General features: G+C 41.3%; 1 protein-coding gene across 1 annotated transcript; it reads left to right on the top strand.

Annotated features, from left to right (window-relative positions):
• Positions 1-7051: 7051 nt before the first annotated feature.
• On the top strand, positions 7052-18381 carry LOC147609014 (uncharacterized). Its single transcript, XM_086788730.1, has 3 exons — positions 7052-7446; positions 16949-17160; positions 17415-18381. The coding sequence occupies exons 1-3, from the start codon at positions 7354-7356 to the stop codon at positions 18184-18186; spliced, it is 1077 nt and encodes a 358-aa protein (XP_086644856.1). The 5' UTR covers positions 7052-7353; the 3' UTR covers positions 18187-18381.
• The last annotated feature ends 1534 nt before the right edge of the window (positions 18382-19915 follow it).

Here is a 19915-nt window from a genome sequence, read left to right as displayed (position 1 = left end):
AACCCATATATCTTACGGAGAAGGGGCCCAATGTTGAGATTAAAGGTGAGGCCTTGCACATGGGATTCATCATATTTATGCCACTGCATCATGCAGACCTTCTCCTCTTTGAAATTCTTGAGGCAAATTCTAATGGAGGCCTTCTCATCATATTTGTGCCATTGCATCATGCGGGCCTTCTCCTCTTTGAAATCCTAGAGGCAAATTCTAATGGTATCCAAGAACTTGATAGATTCCTAGAGAAAAAATATAATGGTATGTCCAAGAACTTTATGGATGCTTGTATTTATTGCGATGTCAGGGACCTCTTGATAGGAAGTGGTAAATTGATAAATTGTGTAATCTACCCACACATTTAATCATCTATTTTGGGATCGTTCTGAGAATGATGGTGATTTAAACTCCAAAAAGTTGACGAGCAATTGGATTGATCTTCTTTTTGGCTTCATACTCTTTCCACCACATGCACTTCTGCAATGGCATATACATGGGTTTGATTCTTTATTAATTAGCACAGCATAACACATGGCCCAGCAATCTAGGTTCCTGAGGTAGTGGAGCCACATCTTGGTTGGTTCTTCATTCCAGCACTATTGAATGCTCTATCATCAGCAAGTCTCTTGTATCCTCCTCTTTATTTTGTTGGAGCCTTCTGCATGGAATGTACATTATTGTTATCCTATATATAGTATCATCATAATGACGGATAGCTGGTAGGTGCAAGAGGTCCCATGGGAGTTCCTCTAGCAATCTTTCTTTTACTTCAAACAAGAGGTTGAAAGTTCTTAGGATGGGATCCCTTACCCATTGAGGTTGAGGAGGCCTCCATATTTTTTTCAAGAAATTTTAAAAGGAAAATTTTAATCTCTCCCTTTGCGCACTGCCAATCTATTTCTCTCTCTCTCTCTCTCTCTCTCTCTCTCTCTCTCTCTCTCTCTCTCTCTCTCTCTCTCTCCTTGTTGCGCATTAGCATGAAACTGTCTAGCCATTTTATTTTTGCTCTCCTCCTTTTTGCGCTGCGGTTGCCGTCACTAACTTTCCTCCCTTTTCTCCTTGCTAGCCATGCCATTACCTATTGCCTCTTTAAAAGCTTAACTACAAAGCTTTTGGTGTTAAAGCTTTATCATATAAAGCTTATAATATAAAGCTTATCATATAAAGCTTATAATATAAGCTTTACAACCCACAATAAAAAGCGTATGTTATGAAGCTTTAACAACAAATATTAAGAGCCTCAAGCCCCATAATTTCTCTCTCTTTTTACACCTTGAGCCTCAAGCATTTTTACTCCCAAACGCTTATATCTTCTAACCTAGCTTAATATCCCAAAAGCCTTAAAAACTTTAATTCTTGAAATTTCAAAAGCTCTTACACACATAAGCTTTCTAAAAGTTCAAAGTGCTACAAAAGGGGCAAGATAAAAATAAGGGAAAAAGGTTCAAACGGATTGGTCACACACATTCTTTCAAGGCAAATTCTGGGCTTCTTCGACAATTTATTCTCGAAGGCCACATATTTGCTTATTTGCTTATCTTATTACTATCAATTTTTTACAATTATATTTTTCTTTCTCAATTCCTCATCATGTTAAGCCCACAACCTCCTTCTATTTTCAAGTAACTTCTATCTCTTCAAGCTCAATTAAATGAAGAACGAGCTGAGAGGATAGAATTGGAAGAACTAATCTCTAACAGAAAATGATCTAGAAGTGTTAAATCTAAATTTGACATTAGACGTATCATCAAAGAATACTTTCGTGAGAAAGAGTAACAAAAAGTAAAGAAAACTAGTTGTGTAAGACTTTCACATTTCAAACTTTTGATGGTAACGGTGTTGTCATGGAAAAATAAGGTTAAGTGTGCTGCAAATCACTTGGTTGAAATTGCATCGTTATGGTGGAATGCAATCAAGTAAGGACGTGAAAGACTAAGAACTTGGAAAGAATTTTAAAATATTATTAAAAAGAATTTCTTGCCACCTCGATATAAAGTAAGAGCATGACAACTATGGGATATGCTTCGTCAACTTAACAAAGAAACCGTACAACTATATGTGAATAATTTTTGGCAAGTTCTCATCAAACTCCAAGCCATTAAATGAGTGAAAAAAGGATCAAAAATGTAAATTCATTACCAACTGCAAATATAGGAAGCCACAAGCATACGTTAATGTACACCAAATGTATTAATATTTGTAATGGCATCACCAATGATATTAACATAATTTGGCATGACGCAAAGACATTCTAGGCATCCCCAAATTATCTAAGAGGGTAGAATAATATTTTTAAGAGGGTTTAAAATACATCAGCATAACTTTCTCTCTTGCTTGAGGGTATAATAATATTTCTAAGAAGACTTAAAATACATTATTCATAACATTCCCTTTTGCTTGAGTTTGCAACAATTGCCCTTAATTTTACAGGTTTGTTGAAAAGAACACAAAATCTCAAGGAAGGCACATAAATATTTCTCTCACACCCATCTCGCATCTTTACGTGGCGAGGATGATTTTTAAAAGTCAAAAAAACATTTGACATATTGATTACCAGTACGGGTCGATGTAATTTGTTGGTCAATCATAGTATCTAGAATCAAAGCTTTGTTCTCACCCTCGATAAGAGGTAGATGCTCATACACATGATGATGAGTAGGAAGTGATCTCTTGAAAGGTTTAAGTAGACTAATATGAAATGAGTTATGAATCTACTAATGAGAAGGTAATTCTAATCTATAGCAATATCATTAATTTTATGAATCACCTTAAAAGGTCCATAAAATCTTGAGGCGAAATTAACAACAAACAATCTTAAGTCTACGTTTCTCAATTCTCAAAAGTACATAATCTCCAATTTCTTTATATTTGCAATTTGCATTTTTAATATATTGCTCTTGAGCATATACAATAGAGTCTCTTACCTCACTCAAAATGTGATTGAAATTGTAGTGAATTGATCACTAGCTTTGATTTTATGGGAAAGTCTTATAGCTAAAATAGGCAAAGCTTTTCCATACACGATCTTCAATGCAAATTGGAGAGATGATGAATGTACTTATCCCCTGAACTAGGTTGTTGGGCAACATAAGCTATAAGTAGACCCAAGATAGTGCTATTGGTAACCTCAGTCTGTCCATTTGTTTTTGGATGGAAAGCAATAGAGAAGTCCAACTTAGTGCCTGAGTTTGAGAAAAGAGTAATACAAAATTACTGCAAAATCTAGTCTTTGTAAAAAATAATGACTTTTGGAAAACCGTGATGCATAGTCAAGGGTTTTGTTGAAATATACAAGTGAATAGGGTGTGTGCGGGAAGAAGCCCTTGGTTAGAGGCTGTAAAAGAGAAGATGTAATTGTGAAAGAACCTGTGAAAAGGTGAGAAGAATCTACTGGGAGAGAATAAAGGGTAGCATGAGAGAATTTAGGAGTGTGGAGTTATTCTGGGAGATATTCAGGGAAAAGAGAAGAGGTGGAGAGAATCAGGCAAGAGGTGGAGATATTCTGGGAGGGAATCATGGAGAAATCAATGGGATTTGATGCTTGATGTAAACTCTATAAATTGAGGCATAGCCCTAATGAGAATTTGCTAGTTTTTGAGTATCCATGCCTACATTAATCTATTTTCCACTAATTACATCTTAATTATTTGCTAATCGCTTTGTTAATGATGTTGATTCTAGTGTTTGATCCACCATAGCTCATCATTATGCTCAAATTTCAACATGGTATCAGAGCCATGCTAATTTGTGAGCCCATTATCTTGCTAATTATTTTGCTAATTAGGATTAGTAGAAAATTATAATTTTCCCTCTTCTTTTCAACTAGTTTCTGCACCCCCAGCCAGTGGAGGAGCTCCCTCTTCTTGCACACACAACAATAGCTCAAAAGCTTCTAACCATAGCTAGCTAACATCATTGGGCTCTAGCCTATGCAAAAAACGCAGCAAACCGTCGGCGCATTCAGGAGCATTTCACGTTTTTTCCAGCACAAACTTTTTTGATAGATTTGCAGATCTTATGCTCATCAAATCAAATTGCTTCAATTCCTCTTAGCCCCGGGGGTTTTCCAGCATGCTCTACAAGCTGGTGAAGACAGAATTCAGTTTCATCAAGTCTACAATGAGATCCAAGCTCTTCATCAAATCTGCACAGGTGACTTTGGTAAAACAGAGATTAAGCTTTCAATATTTGGTCAAATCTTGTGTTTCTTGGCTTAATCCTCTACTAGACTCATTGCTATTGATGCCTTTGAAAGTATTTGAGCTCATTTGAAGTCTAAGGCACCAGATCTGGACTCCCCGCATACTCTGTTTTCTGCACACAAAACAGTGGATTAATTTGCTAATCAATGATTAATCAGTACTAATCACTGTATTTTGGTGCAATTGAGGGTTCAAATTAACCATTAGGTATCTGATACAGATCCCTATAACTTTAGATTACAAATCGGAGTTGGTTTGATACTCCAACCATTCCGTACAAATTGGTTACCCTTGATTTAATGTAATTTCTGGTAAAATTGTGTTGATAAATTTGTGAAAATCATCATTTTGCATTTAACCCTTGGTTAATACCTGCAAATTACACTCAAATTCAAGATTATTCACAGCCAGAGTTGCATTTGGGAATGTGCATGAGAATGAATGCTATACGCATTATGTATTGGGCACATTACATCAGTGTAAATATGGGATCAAACACTGCCCTTGTCCAGAATAAGGCAAGAGGTAAGACCTCCCGCATAAATTTGGGTTTGCATTGCATACTGATACAAGATAAACATAAAAAACCCAAAGGAATTGTCAGCAAAACATTGAAACATGTTGCTCACATGGAGCAAAATGACCTGACGGACGAGCTCATGGCCCCAGCCATGAAAGAAGAAGAATATCTCTTTCCAAGAGGAAGATCCACACCAAGAAGATCTAAAGAAAGACATGGACACGAGAAAAGAAGCTGCCCCAAGAAGACTGAAAGAAGACATGGACGCGTGGAGAGAAGCTGCCCCCACAACAAGAAGACTGAAGACAAGAGAAGATGTGAGGCTCCAAAGAGTGAGGAGCCATGTGAAAATCTCTGAGAGAGAGAGAGAGAGAGAGAGAGAGAGAGAGAGAGAGAGAGAGAGAGAGAGAGACCCCACAACCCAATGTAACCTGCCCCAACAAAGTAAAACCACCTCTGAGCCACCGATGATGTAGGCCACGTGGTAGATGTATGTGTGAGCACTTTAGTCAAGGTCGCGGGCACTTATAGTAGCCTTGGACACATAGAGAGAGAGAGGGTCAAGGACTATGGAGTTTAGGGACTTGAGGCACTGGTCGTGGACTGTCAAGTAAGAAAGAAACTTGATACAGGGTCCAGGTGTGCTAAGATAACTTGAGGGGAGGTGTAGACACTAGTCGCGGACTATCAAGTAAGGGGAGACAAACTTGGTATAGGGTCTAGGTGTACTAGGAGTATTCACTTGTTGAGGGGAGGTGTTGAAATATACAAGTGAATAGGGTGTTTGCGGGAAGAAGCCCTTGGTTAGAGGCTGTAAAAGAGAAGATGTAATTGTGAAAGAACCTGTGAAAAGGTGAGAAGAATCTACTGGGAGAGAATAAAGGGTAGCATGAGAGAATTTAGGAGTGTGGAGTTATTCTGGGAGATATTCAGGGAAAAGAGAAGAGGTGGAGAGAATCAGGCAAGAGGTGGAGATATTCTGGGAGGGAATCATGGAGAAATCAATGGGATTTGATGCTTGATGTAAACTCTATAAATTGAGGCATAGCCCTAATGAGAATTTGCTGGTTTTTGAGTATCCATGCCTACATTAATCTATTTGTTAATTACCCTACATCTTAATTATTTACTAATCACTTTGTTAATTACCCACTAATTATGTCTTAATTATTTGCTAATCACTTTGTTAATTACCCACTAATTACGTCTTAATTATTTGCTAATCACTTTGTTAATGATGTTGATTCTAGTATTTGATCCACCATAGCTCATCATTATGCTCAAATTTCAACAGGTTCTCTGCTCGGATTGTCTCCCAAAATCTAAATCTTTTGGACTTTTTTAAATTGTTGTATCACCTTGATGCTATAAAAGGCTTCCTAGACCAACCAAGGCCAGTCCACCTATGGTCACTCCTCTATCCTAAGTGAAATGTAATCATAACCAGATGTCTAGTATCTGGTTATCATAACTGGCATTGTAAACCACCATGAGTAAGATGTACGGGCACTTGGATGCTCATCATCATAAATAGTGTTGTAAACAATAGCTAGAGCTAGCATTGACATCATATATATTTTGTTGAGGGAGGGTGTTAAAATAATACACAAAAATACTATGTGACATTAGGGACATGGGCATATGGTTTATTAGGTTTATAGAAAACTTGGTGTGAACAATATCTTAGTTAGAGTCAAAAGATAGGGTTTGGTGCCTATAAAAGAGTATTGTACTTGTGGTGGTTGCCTATAAAAACATGTTGTACTTGGTGGTTTATTCATTACATTCATAAACAATCATCTTGTATTTGCCCAATTCGCTCTTCATTGTGTGCTCAAGCTTCGTCTTCTCTCTCTTCTTCACACTCCTTAATCATGGAGAGATTTCATCCTCCATAGATCCATGATTGAATACATGTGATTTACCAACAAGGAACAATGGGTCGTTTCAACCAATTGAATCATGCTCCTTACTAACGAGAGTGTTGATTTTTTTTTGAAATGAAATTAAAGTGCAAGTGCACTTCAAAACACACACACACACAACATAACCATGACAAACAACTAGTAGGGTTTGCACATGCAAGATTATGGTAGGTTGACAAAATTTGGAGCATAAGATAATTCACAATTTATCTACAAATTATAACCATCTAATGTTGCTAATGCGGAAGCTAATTACTCTCTCTCTCTCTCTCTCTCTCTCTCATATCCCCTACCCCCTCTCCCTTTTCTCTAGCTAGAAAGGTAGACTGTTAATTATAGAGAAAGATTGAAAAGAAGTGCTCCAATATGAAGCGTGGATTGGAGGAGAAGTTTAACAAATGAAATGTAGAAATGCAATTGAAGTTGCGTGTAAATAACTGTTTTCTTGGCTTGCATGCGACCTTGTTGTGTAAACGTAGAGAAACGTCTCTACAACCACATAGCCATATATATACACACACACAGACACACACCCACAGAGCGCGCAGCAGCAGCAGGATCGCTACGCTGCAGGAACTCAGGCGTGGCGGCTTTGTAAGCACTGTCTAAGCAGCAGCATTACCATCAACGCCAACCAGGAGGAGACCCAAGACAAAACCTCAGAAAACATGCTCTCTCTCACCATTCATCATCATCAAGAGGCGCTCTAGACATGGAAGTCCGGACGTTTCTCCTCGCCGCCGTCGCCTTCCTCGGCTTCCTCTCAGGCCTGCTCGGCTTCATTGCAGAAGGGAAAAAAATAGTGGTATGTCCCCCATAAGCCCTCCTTTCTATTAACTGCCCCTCATGTTGAAACTTTGCAAGTGAGAGCAGCCCCCAAGGACCCACTTGCAAAGTTTCACCCCCATCGGAAATTAATTGTTTATTCCATTAATTATGCTATGTCCATATTTTTTAACAAGGAAAACATACTCTGAATATTCATTATTAAGTAAAGCCCCAGTGCCCAAACATAATTAATGTCATCATTAGTGTTTGGGTCAAGATTTTTGACATGCCCTTGCCCAAGAGGCCATCACACCTCCACTGCCCACGAGGGTGCGCGAGTTCAAACCCCAACATCTACAATGCCTGTCTTTCTATCACTACATATGCATTTTGATCTAGCATAATAAATGCAAGTTTCTTTCACATACAATGCCTCTCAATTCAAAATGATAGATGCAGGCCTTTCTTTGCTATGTTGGTGAGTAGGGATTCAACATTTCAATATAGAGATTACAGCTTGTATGGTAACCCAGTTCAGTTAACAGAGTTTACCTATCTCTTCTTGCCAAAGGCCTATTTCTATTGTTACCACCATTTTATCTGCTGGTCTTCAAAGCGTGAAGCACTGTTGAAGTGTAACTCAGCACATGATGCCCTCCACTCTGCAGTTTTTAATCAGAACAATTTTACAAATGTTGTATTAATTTTTGGAAAATAAATTGGTGGCTTCAGTTGAGTCAACCCCTTGCCCTAGTATCCACATTATCAGCCCTTGCAATGCATGATTTTAAGAAGGCATGCATTGTGAGCAAAGAGGTATAGAAGGCCTATCTGTCTTAAATGCAAGTGTTTAACAGAGACTAAAGAATAGCATAAGACTACCAAAAACACAAGCAAGACAAATACCTTTTCACTCTAATATATTGATGAGCATAAGGTCTATTTACAAAGCCTGCCAAGATGGCTCCAGGTCATTCCGGACTGATCATATAGTCCAACAAGCAAAGGCATTGAATGAAATCCACATTTTATCTTCATGTTTCTGCCACCCTGTACACATTAGGAAACCCCTCCACTTGATATCTATTCTGCATTCCTGCTTGCAATAATTAAGATGCACTTTATAAAAAATTTGATAAGGTAGACTCCATGGCCCACTTCTTAGTTCTAGCTCTCGCCCACTAAGCCTGCTGCATTAAAAATGGCAAAAAACCTTGGATTTTTGGACCAATGAAGCCTTTCAGACCTCCGAACAGTCTGTAGCTCGACGAATTGAGAGCCCAGAGTCTATTGACACGGTTATGAAGCTAACCAGGGAGTTCCTTTGTTGGGACTTCATGTATGTTGGCAAGCCATCCCTGGCCCCATTGTGGCTCCTTGTTCCACCCTAACCCTTGATTCTGTAAGGAATACTTTGAGCCATCCTCCGTTCAATTCATGATGATGGTTTTATCAACCCTTCTGAGATCAAAACAAACCATAATACACTCATGACTAAACCATTGACCCCGTGAACAGTTCCAAAGTTCTCCCCCAAGTGCTTAACTTCTTTCTTATCCAAGATCCTAGCCCATTTAACATTGAATTCCATATTGCAAATACAGACTGGGACCAACTCGGATCTTCTTCAGCATTGCCAAATCTTCCTCCCCTCCCACACCGTTTGTGTAATGATTTTAATTCATAACATGAATCCCAGATACTTTCTTACAATTATATCTCAAAGGTAATAGTTTCAATGGAAACTTCACGGAGCCCTCTCCAAGCCTTGCTGGTTTTAGGAGACACCTAAATATGCAGATTCACCATTAGATGTTGAAACTATGCTTCCTCCCTGATGTGTATTGCTCTAACTAGCCATGTGACAGCATGCCTGTTTGCCAATGCTCTGATGTCAATGATCTCAAGACTACGAGCTTCCTTAAGAAGATAGCATATTTTCCATTTTCATTTTGCTTTAATCTTGTTACACAAAACTGCTTTTAACATTTTCTCAAGTTTTGTTATCTGTCTATTGGAAGGTTTCAAAATAAACCACATTGGCTATTAATTATATGACCTTGCCTTGCAAACGAAGAGAGGCCATTTCTATTCTACTTTGTTGAGTACTCAATCCACTCCCACCTCTATCACATGGTGACATTCTTTCCCAAGGGTATTCCCACAACCATTATCATTTGACCTTGCACTAAGCCAAACCACATTTCTCTGCTTAAATCAACAATCTCTTTGTTAATATCTGTAACGGGAGGCTGACGCGTGTATTGGAATCGTATAAATGTGAACAAGATTGTGAGCACTTAATACTTGAGCATTACAACCACAAAGCTGAAAATGACAGTACACCACATAAAGGGGCCGATGATAGGCTGACCCCCCCCCTTTAGGGTATATTACCAAAAGAGTCTGCAAAGTACAAGATTATGGGTGCCTGGGGATTCACCAGCCTGCACCTGATTCTTCCAAATTCATCATGAATGAATACATTTCAAACAAGAGAATCTGTAGGTACATCCGCCCTACACACAGGTACATCCGCCCTGCACAAGCCTCTTCGCAGGTACATCCGCCCTGCACAAGAGTATCACAATCCTCACAAGTACTCCGCCCTGCACAAGATATAAATGGATCTTTAGGCCCTGTTTCCACGCGAGAAACTGATCCAGAAACCTGTGTTCTCCGCGAGCAAGTGTCCCCAATGCTTGCCCTAAGCACCTGTTACACCAGGAATCCTTGAGACACATCCATGTTCACATATTCCATTGTTGTCCGGCCTGTTTTGTGCAATAACCAGTCCAAAACAGCAACTTTTTATCGCGAGAAATCCACTTGTAAAGGGTCCTACAGCCCTGTGGAGGTCCCTAGAGCTGTCCTGTACTGTCCAAGTTGACTTTGGACACCTGTAACCAGCCCAAAACTCGCAATAACCAGAAATTGCAGGTCTGAAATTTACCAACCAGCCCTTTAGAAGAGTGTGGGGATCGTTATCCAAGCTTGTGTGAGTCCGGGAAGCAAGCAACCAGCCCTGTAGCAACTCCCAAAGCTCCAACCAGCTCTCCAATGTGTTGAATAATGAATAAAACAGCCCAAAAGGCCTCTTGAGGGAGGCGCCTTTTTCCAGTGCCACCTAAGGGGCCTGGTGGGTACACATACTGGCTGACAAGTGTCCCCATAAGGTGTCCAGGTAGGTGTCCAGCCCATAGTGCTCCATTTGTCCTGTTTGTATAAGTTTAGGTCCAACCAAATGGGAAATGGCCATAAGCTGTCCGGACTTCATTAATTTTGGTCCAACCAAATGCGAACGCATTATAAGTTGTCCGGCCACTTATTAATGAGTGTGGACCTGCAAACCAATAAACTTTAGTAGTAAATGAAATAAGCTGTAAATTGAGTGTGGACGCACTTACCACCTGTAAAACCCATAAGCCCACAATTTTAGGCCCAAACAGGAGTGCACACACGTGTCCACAAGGTACCCGGGCGTCCCCGGTCCCTCGGACTTCACAAGCCAAAATAACAAGCATTGTCCAGGCAGCAAGACAATGTCACACAAAGTAAAATAAAGTTATGGCATGCATCATTTATGCATTGTGCACATGTAAACTTGGAGAACCACCTATTATCATTCTTGTACTTGAAAATATTCCGCCTGCCATCATAACACACCATGTGTGCATGGCCGGAATCCACACGGGCACCGCCCGAAAGTCCACAAATGTCCTGCCATGTCCTTGGACTCATATGCATCCACTCATATGATCCATACACATGCCCAGGTATAATACATACATGCATCCGCATGTTTCTAGGCCTGACACGCATCCGCATGTCCCTAGAATATAGGGATTTGTGACATCCCCCCGGCTTCTAATCAGTTGACCGCAACTGAAAAGCCTCCAGATAGGCCTTCAAAAGATCTGGGTAATCCTCGAAGTAGGCCTCATCCATCCATTTCGCATCCAAAGCTGAATAATTCTTGAACTTCATAAGGTACCTACGAAGAAGTTTGCCTCCCGCAAAGCTTTCGTTCCTTGTGAAAAACAATCTGTTCAGGTTGAAGAATCTCTTCCAGCTCATCCACCTCGGGTCGGTCTTCCAAAACCGGCTCAAACGGTGTCGGTCCGACATAAGGCCTCAATAGGCTGACATGAAAAGCATTATGCATGTTCCAATGATCTGGGAGCACAAGCCGAAATGCAACATCATTGATCTTCTCCAAGATCTGAAAAGGTCCATAGTACCTGTTGGAAAGTTTAGGGTACTTTCCCTCTTTCCCTGGCCTCTTCCGAAGGCGTGCCTTTTCAAATTTCAGCAAGACCCAATCACCTTTCTTCTTGTTGACTAGCACTCACCCTGTATGGTGGCCTATTAGGTGGAGAGCTACCGGGAATTAGATCTATGCAATGATCTTCCGGCCTCTCTGGTGGCAACCTTGCTGGCAAAGCATTCGCAAAACAATCTTTGAACTCATTCAAAAAGTTAAGCTTGTCTTGATCTAATGTACTAACATCAACACTAGAATGTTCAATGGTATCACGTACAAAAACCAAGTAAGAAAAAGCTGATTTCTTTATTGCCTTATTAATTTGTACATGGCTTACAAGAGGTATGGTACTTCCAGTAGTACCAGCATCTATAGAGTGCTCACGGCCTCTATGTACAAAGCTGATTTTCTTCTCTTTGTAAGCCTTAATAGGCTCTAAACGGTGATGCCAGGGCATTCCCAACAAAACATCACAACCTGTAAGAGGAGCCACTAAAAGCTCTCATGGTCGAGGTAGTCCTGTATATGTACACGGAGCTTACCAATGACCGGAGTTACATCAACCTGTTTGCCCTCAAAGGCGGCATCTGCATTCATTTGCATTCCCATGTCTTCCACATTGAGACCTATGGCGGTAGCCATCTGTACGGATATAAAGTTATCTGTGGAAGCATCATCAAAAAGAAACAAAGTGGGCTGATCCTTCAATTTGCCCCAAGCCTTGCATATGACTCTACTCTTGGGCTCATGCCCTGTATTACCCTGCACATCGGGTACAACATTCACAAGAGGCTTTTTCACATTAGGCTCAGCATTCTTAGGATTCTGTGGGCATTTAGGATATATATGATCTTTACTGCCACACTTAAAGCATTTTCCAGCCTTCCTGTACTCTTCCAATTGCTGTTTTGAGAGTCCAAAATTGTGGCGTTTACCCCCTGGCTTCTTTTCGGAGTCATCCTTTGCATCTCGGCCATCTTTGGGAGCATTCTTAGGTGGCTGTCCACCCTTTTTCTGGTCATAACCAGCCCTGAATTTGCTCTTGTTTTGACCTGCAAATGGCTTATTTGTGGGTGCTTTTATGTGCAAGTTCTCCGCAATCATGGCTGAGTGTATAAGCTCTTGTATGGTCTTATTTGGATACACTCCCAAGCTTTGTTGGATAATGTGATGGAGCCCCGATTTAAAACTTTCTCTTCTTCTCGTCCTCTCCAATCTTCATGAAGGGAGTAACCTTGAGAAGGACTTTCCAAAACTTTGCTATGTATGAAGCAACGGACTCTCCCTCATCTTGGGACAGCCAGTCCCACTCCTTGCGTACATCCTTTGCAAAGTTTGGTAGTAAGAATTGATCATAAAACTGAATTTTGAAAGAAGACCAAGTTGGGGCAGCACTTCCATCAAGTATTTTTGCAAGCCACCAATCACTTGCCGTATCCTTGAGATGCATTCCCACATGCCTGAGCATAGACTTTTCCGAAAAGTCTTCATTGCAAAAAGCTATCTCAAACTGTCTAATGAAAGCAAGTGCTTTGGTAGAGTCCATCCGTCCCTGAAAGTTTTCAAACTTTACATCCTTGTCACCGAACTTGAACTCTCGAGGCTTCTTCCTTCTATATGCATCCCTATGTACATCCTGTTCATCTGCATGATGATGATGCCGCGATGAAGATTCACGATCCCTCTTCGTTCTCTCTTGAGCCACACTCTCCAAATGAGTGGAAAGCTCAACACGAGAACGGATATGTCTTCTTGGAGCAAAGCGGGAATGAGTAGAGGATCCCTCATCCTTACTCTTCTCTTGACCTGCATCAAGCCTAGCACCAGGGACCCTTGTCCTTTCAGCATTTGGCACTTGCTGTGCTCTTTCTGCTTGTTGTGCATCATGTGCATCACCACGGGCAGCCATGAGGGGTGGCTTCTTGAAAGCCAAACTACCATCTGCTTCAGTGTATACATCACCCTTAACCATTAGGTATGCAAGTGCAAGCTCTCGGGGTTTCTCAACATCCATTTCCTTTGCAATTGCTTCAAAAGTGACTTCATGGACCGAAGCCTTTGCCTTCGCAGCCAACACCCTTTGTACGTCCGGGCCATTTTTCAATGACCTAAGCTCTTCGGTTTCAGCCCTATAGCGTCGCACTTGACGCCTCAAAGATTCCAAATCAGAATGCATAGTGTCATGAGTACCTGCATCTCCATAGACATCATTGCCTGCAGCATCTCTTGCATCCTTTGTACCATGAAATTCACGGTCTTGTGTGTTCTCCACACTGTCAGAAATGTGGCTGTCCATGACACTCAAATCAGGTCACCACTTATGATTCCAAGCCTCAGACCGTTTTCCAATGAGGGGAAAAACTGAGCTCTGATACCAATGTAACGGGAGGCGGACGCGTGTATTGGAATCGTATAAATGTGAACAAGATTCTGAGCACTTAATACTTGAGCATTACAACCACAAAGCTGAAAATGACAGTACACCACATAAAGGGGCCGATGATAGGCTGACCCCCCCCCCTTTAGGTTATATTACTAAAAGAGTCTGCAAAGTACAAGATTATGGGTGCCTGGGGATTCACCACCAGCCTGCACCTGATTCTTCCAAATACATCATGAATGAATACATTTCAAACAAGAGAATTTGTAGGTACATCCGCCCTACACAGGTACATCCGCCCTGCACAAGCCTCTTCACAGGTACATCCGCCCTGCACAAGAGTATCACAATCCTCGCAGGTACTCCGCCCTGCACAAGATATAAATGGATCTTTAGGCCCTGTTTCCACGCGAGAAACTGATCCAGAAACCTGTGTTCTCTGCGAGCAAGTGTCCCCAATGCTTGCCCTAAGCACCTGTTACACCAGGAATCCTTGAGACACATCCATGTTCACATATTCCATTGCTGTCCGGCCTGTTTTGTGCAATAACCAGTCCAAAACAGCAACTTTTTATCGCGAGAAATCCACCTGTAAAGGGTCCTACAGCCCTGTGGAGGTCCCTAGAGCTGTCCTGTACTGTCCAAGTTGACTTTGGATACTTGTAACCAGCCCAAAACTCGCAATAACCAGAAATTGCAGGTCTGAAATTTACCAACCAGCCCTTTAGAAGAGTGTGGGGATCGTTATCCAAGCTTGTGTGAGTCCGGGAAGCAAGCAACCAGCCCTGTAGCAACTCCCAAAGCTCCAACCAGCTCTCCAATGTGTTGAATAATGAATAAAACAGCCCAAAAGGCCTCTTGAGGGAGGCGCCTTTTTCCAGTGCCACCTAAGGGGCCTGGTGGGTACACATACTGGCTGACAAGTGTCCCCATAAGGTGTCTAGGTAGGTGTCCAGCCCATAGTGCTCCATTTGTCCTGTTTGTATAAGTTTAGGTCCAACCAAATGGGAAATGGCCATAAGCTGTCCGGACTTCATTAATTTTGGTCCAACCAAATGCGAACGCATTATAAGTTGTCCGGCCACTTATTAATGAGTGTGGACCTGCAAACCAATAAACTTTAGTAGTAAATGAAATAAGCTGTAAATTGAGTGTGGACGCACTTACTACCTGCAAAACCCATAAGCCCACAATTTTAGGCCCAAACAGGAGTGCACACACGTGTCCACAAGGTACCCGGGTGTCCCTGGTCCCTCGGACTTCACAAGCCAAAATAACAAGCATTGTCCAGGCAGCAAGACAATGTCACACAAAGTAAAATAAAGTTATGGCATGCATCATTTATGCATTGTGCACATGTAAACTTGGAGAACCACCTATCATCATTCTTGTACTTGAAAATATTCCGCCTGCCATCATAACACACCATGTGTGCATGGCCGGAATCCACACGGGCACCGCTCGAAAGTCCACAAATGTCCTGCCATGTCCTTGGACTCATATGCATCCACTCATATGATCCATACACATGCCCAGGTATAATACATACATGCATCCGCATGTTTCTAGGCCTGACACGCATCCGCATGTCCCTAGAATATAGGGATTTGTGACAATATCCCAAATGATAGTTTTTTTCCTTTTTAACACTGAACTAGATGCTTCACAGTTATGGAATTCCAAGCCTCCTTCAATTCAAACACATCCTCTGTCATGCTAAGAGTGATATCATCTGCAATGTGTTCTAGGAACTGGCTTCTTCCTGATGGAAGCTTGAATCCCTCAATCAATCCCATGTCACGTTTATACTACAAGTCCGAAGCTAGACGATTAATAGCATTATCAAAAAGCAAATGACAAAGAGGGCAGTTAACATCCATGGACTTAGTACTCCACAAGAGCATTTTCACCAACCCTATGAGTTGATCTTCAAAACCTGTTACCACACACATAAAAAGAATGCAGTCCCCTTCTTGCTCACCCAACACTGGCCTTCCCACCAAGTAATGAATGAGTCTAAGATATACCTCCCTTTGATGAAACCTCTGTATTCCTTCCTGATGATGTCCTTCATCCAATATTTAAGTCTCAGTACAAGTACCTTGGCTCTGATTTTGTATGACAATTATGGTTGGATCTTGCACAGCTGGGGAAGATAGGATTTAATTTTTGTCTGGTTAAAGATGATCAGTGTCGAGGCAACACCCCTGTTGGCGGAGGCTGAGAAAGACTAGCAGTTGGTTGATTTTACATTCTGAATTAGTGGAGGCAGGAGACAGAAATAATGTGCATTTATGGTGTGAATCGTGATGGATAAGAGAGGCAGCAAACAGCATTAGCAACTGGACCTATGAACTATTAAATATTGCGGCATTGAGAAAAACTCTTTACAAAACCACACTTGCAGCCTGGAAGACACCACTTCCAGCTACTCCTTGCTTCTTCTTTCCGAGGATTTGCCTGCACGCCGAGTGCAAGAGACTGATGAAACTTGTCCCAAGGTTGCCCAATCAGAGCTCAGATTGAGACTCATCCACACCAGACTTGTCTCAAGACACCTCAGAAATTGGCACACCCAAGAGCCACATTTAATATCAAAGGAGAAAAGAAAGAGCCGAGAGGAGGCAGCAATCATGGTGCCAGCCACGGCAAATGCGGATGGTGGACATGTTCCATGGACACATGAAGAGTTCACCATCTAGGCCCTTGAAAGATTAGATTGTCCAGCAGCTTTGCAACCCTAATGCTTTGATAGAGAGTGAGCATACAGCCTTAGCAGAGGAGCACCTTGCCGAACCTCATTATTGCTTCAAAGCACTTTTCCAGCACCTGCTATGTTTCAAATGCCTGCTCATTTCTCTTGATGAAACTAACAAGAGCAAATTTGTTCTTCAGGAGAGCAATGTCACTCGTTTGTCGGCCAGTGAGTGTGTGCATTCGAGGAGTCCTGCCCTGGTTTTGGGATTGGTTGCAGCCATTGCACTTCTGATAGCTCAGATAATATCGAATTCTGTAGGAGGCTGCATCTGCTGTGAGTCAGGACCAAATGAGTCTTCGAGGAAGAACACACCTGCTGTTCTTGCCATCAGCTTCTTAACTCTCTCTTGGTAAATAGCATTGAACTATGAGTCCAGTCAGTACAATTTTTTGACAATGAGTCTCTCTCTAGAAAATTTTCCCAAAAAGAAGGTAAATTTAACCAATCAATTTACACAATAGATACCTGTGTAAGCACAGGATGTCACATCTCTGAGCAGGAAGCAAATTTTAATAAAACTTCAAGAGAATAAATATCAGACATAGTCCTTGATTCACATCATGAAATAATACTTGTTTTAAACCATTTTGGCATCTGCTCCAGGATAACTTTTTCAATAGCCTTCTTGCTGCTCATTGCTGGCGCCAGCATCAACGACAGACGCGACGCATCCGATAATCTTTCTGCGGGATGCTTCATTTTGAAATCAGGAGTATTCACAGGAGCAGCATTTGCTTCTTTTACTACTGCTATTCTTGGGATCGCATACAATGTCCAAGTGTCCTCCATCAGAAAAGCTATGGATTCGACATGTATCAGTAATGTCAGGCCCAGCTCTTTTGATGGAGCAAATAGCAGTAATTATACCCAAGGTGCCTTGACTTCTCAAGGGTACTCCATTGGAAAGCCTGTCTTCTCAACTGAGCAACGCATGAAAACATTACCTTCCTCAAAAACCAAGGTTGAAGAATCTGCCTATGCTAGGAGTGCAGTTAACAACAAGGACTTCAGAAGCCTGCAGATGGTGAACATCACCACCAGTGCAGGGAGACCTGGACAGCATGCAAACGCTGGAAACAATCAACAAGACTTAAGAAAGCCTCAAATGGGCAGTAAAAATCCAAAAACGTCACAACAGCAGAGTTACAAAAATCCTCAGCATTACGCTGAAGGCCAAGAACAAAATATTAACAACTCTGAGAATGCCATGCAGTCGGCCTCGGCAGCATATGTGCCTAAGGTGGCTAAAGCCAATACACCCACGAATACTAGAGATGCACATATTGAACAACAGCAAGCTTTACAACCAGCTTTTACCAGGCAAGGAGTCGGTAAGGTCTGGGAGCAATCTAGATACTATCAAGGGGACCCTTGACCTGCAAAAATGAGGGCTCACCTTTACAATGCACATGCAAGCCTACTTTGCTACACAGAATTGAGAGAGTACAGGGAGCCTTGTAAGATTGGCATTAGAGAATTACCTAACGTACGAATGTATTCATGTTACTCCCGTCGCCTTGAGCCATATATGTACTGTCTGGAATGCAATTCAATGGCCTATTATGGTGTATGCTGTGCTGTATCCATGAAATGTTGTTAAGTTCACTTAGCTAAGTCTGTATGTACTGTCTGGAATGCAATGCAATGGCCTATTATGGTGTATGCTGTGCTGTATCCATGAAATGTTGTTAAGTTCACTTAGCTAAGTCTGTATGTACTGTCTGGAATGCAATGCAATGGCCTATTATAGTGTATGCTGTGCTGTATCCATGAAATGTTGTTAAGTTCACTTAGCTAAGTCTGTATGTACTGTCTGGCAATGGTCTATTATGGGCTGTATCCCTGACATGTTCTTAAGTTCACTTAGCTAAGTCTGTATGCACTTTTCTGCTAGCATTAGTCATTTTGGAGGGCTGTCTGCACTCTAATTGTTTGGATTAACTAAAACGAGAATTTGTACATTCCAATGCTGTACTTTCAAACAAGGAGGCTTTCTTCTACATTTGTTTCCTTTAGGATGTGTTGTTTTTATAACACCAAGTAGTTCTTTCTAAACAAAAAGCACTGAGCTCATAATATATATTAAGCCTAACTTGAACTGTGAATAAAGTCATGTCTATATGAGCACATAATGTACAAACTATTTCTCAAAGTTAACAAGAACCTTAGCCTTGTTACACCTAGGCTCAATGTTCATCATGTCATTTTTCTTGGTCTATGGAAACCAAATCTTAACCACGTGGCACACAATCGGCCTCTGTTCAGTGCTCGTGCTCGATAAAAAACAGTTTTTTCAACCAATCAAAATAACAACAATCTACCCGGGTTTAGTTCCCAAAATGTATACGACATGCCAGTTTCGTAACTAAAATATATAATAAATGAATCCTTAAAATAAAGGTAATAAAAAATCTTTTTTTTATAAATAATTATAGTTGCTGTTTTTTTTAAGAGCACCGGTTGTGTTTCTTCCAAGGAAGATTGACCAGATTCATACATATAATCTCATCAGAATGATGCTAGTTCTTGTAGCTCTTCTCTTTCACACAACACTCCACACACCATATACAAAGATAAGAGTTTACACAATATGAAAAGGTACTCAACCGAATACATACTAGGGTTCTCTATAGTGTGAACCCAACTAAATGAGCTGGTGTTATAACTATGCCAGTCTCTAGAATGGCTATCACACAACCTGTCATCCCACTCGCCGCATATCACCCATGATCTCACCAACCATGACACTGGTATAAGGGTGGGGCCTATCCCTCCCAGGCGGGTCATCATTGTCCACCGCCTCACTAGATGAGCTCGATATCTCAACACCCCTCCCTCGAGCTCAACTCCATCTCATGTACACCAAGCAAAGCCCTGAATTTGCGGAGCTTCTCTGTACCCAATGCTTTGGTGAAAATTTCAGTGACCTGATCCTGTGTGTTGACATAAACAAGGTCAACGTCTCCTGCCAAAACCCTCTCTCCTCTGACAAAATGGTAGTGGACCTCTATATGCTTCGTGCGAGCATGAAAAACTGGGTTCCTGGCCAGCTGTATACTGCTAATGTTGTCACAGAAAATGACAACTTGTCTATCCACTAATAG

This window comes from Cibotium barometz, chromosome 52 (assembly GCF_041138505.1).
Source record: "Cibotium barometz isolate CiBa-2024 chromosome 52, ASM4113850v1, whole genome shotgun sequence".
Taxonomy (NCBI): Eukaryota; Viridiplantae; Streptophyta; class Polypodiopsida; order Cyatheales; family Cibotiaceae; genus Cibotium; species Cibotium barometz.
The sequence above is the reverse complement of the archived record's forward strand: the minus strand, read 5'-3'. Positions and strand labels throughout refer to the sequence as shown.

Coding starts and splice junctions, on each gene's coding strand:
- LOC147609014 (XM_086788730.1), top strand. CDS start 7,354: ATGGAAGTCCGGACGTTTCTCCTCGCCGCCGTCGCCTTCCTCGGCTTC. Junction 7,447..16,948: donor CAGAAGGGAAAAAAATAGTG/GTATGTCCCCCA, acceptor TTTGTTCTTCAG/GAGAGCAATGTCACTCGTTT. Junction 17,161..17,414: donor AGCTTCTTAACTCTCTCTTG/GTAAATAGCATT, acceptor CATCTGCTCCAG/GATAACTTTTTCAATAGCCT.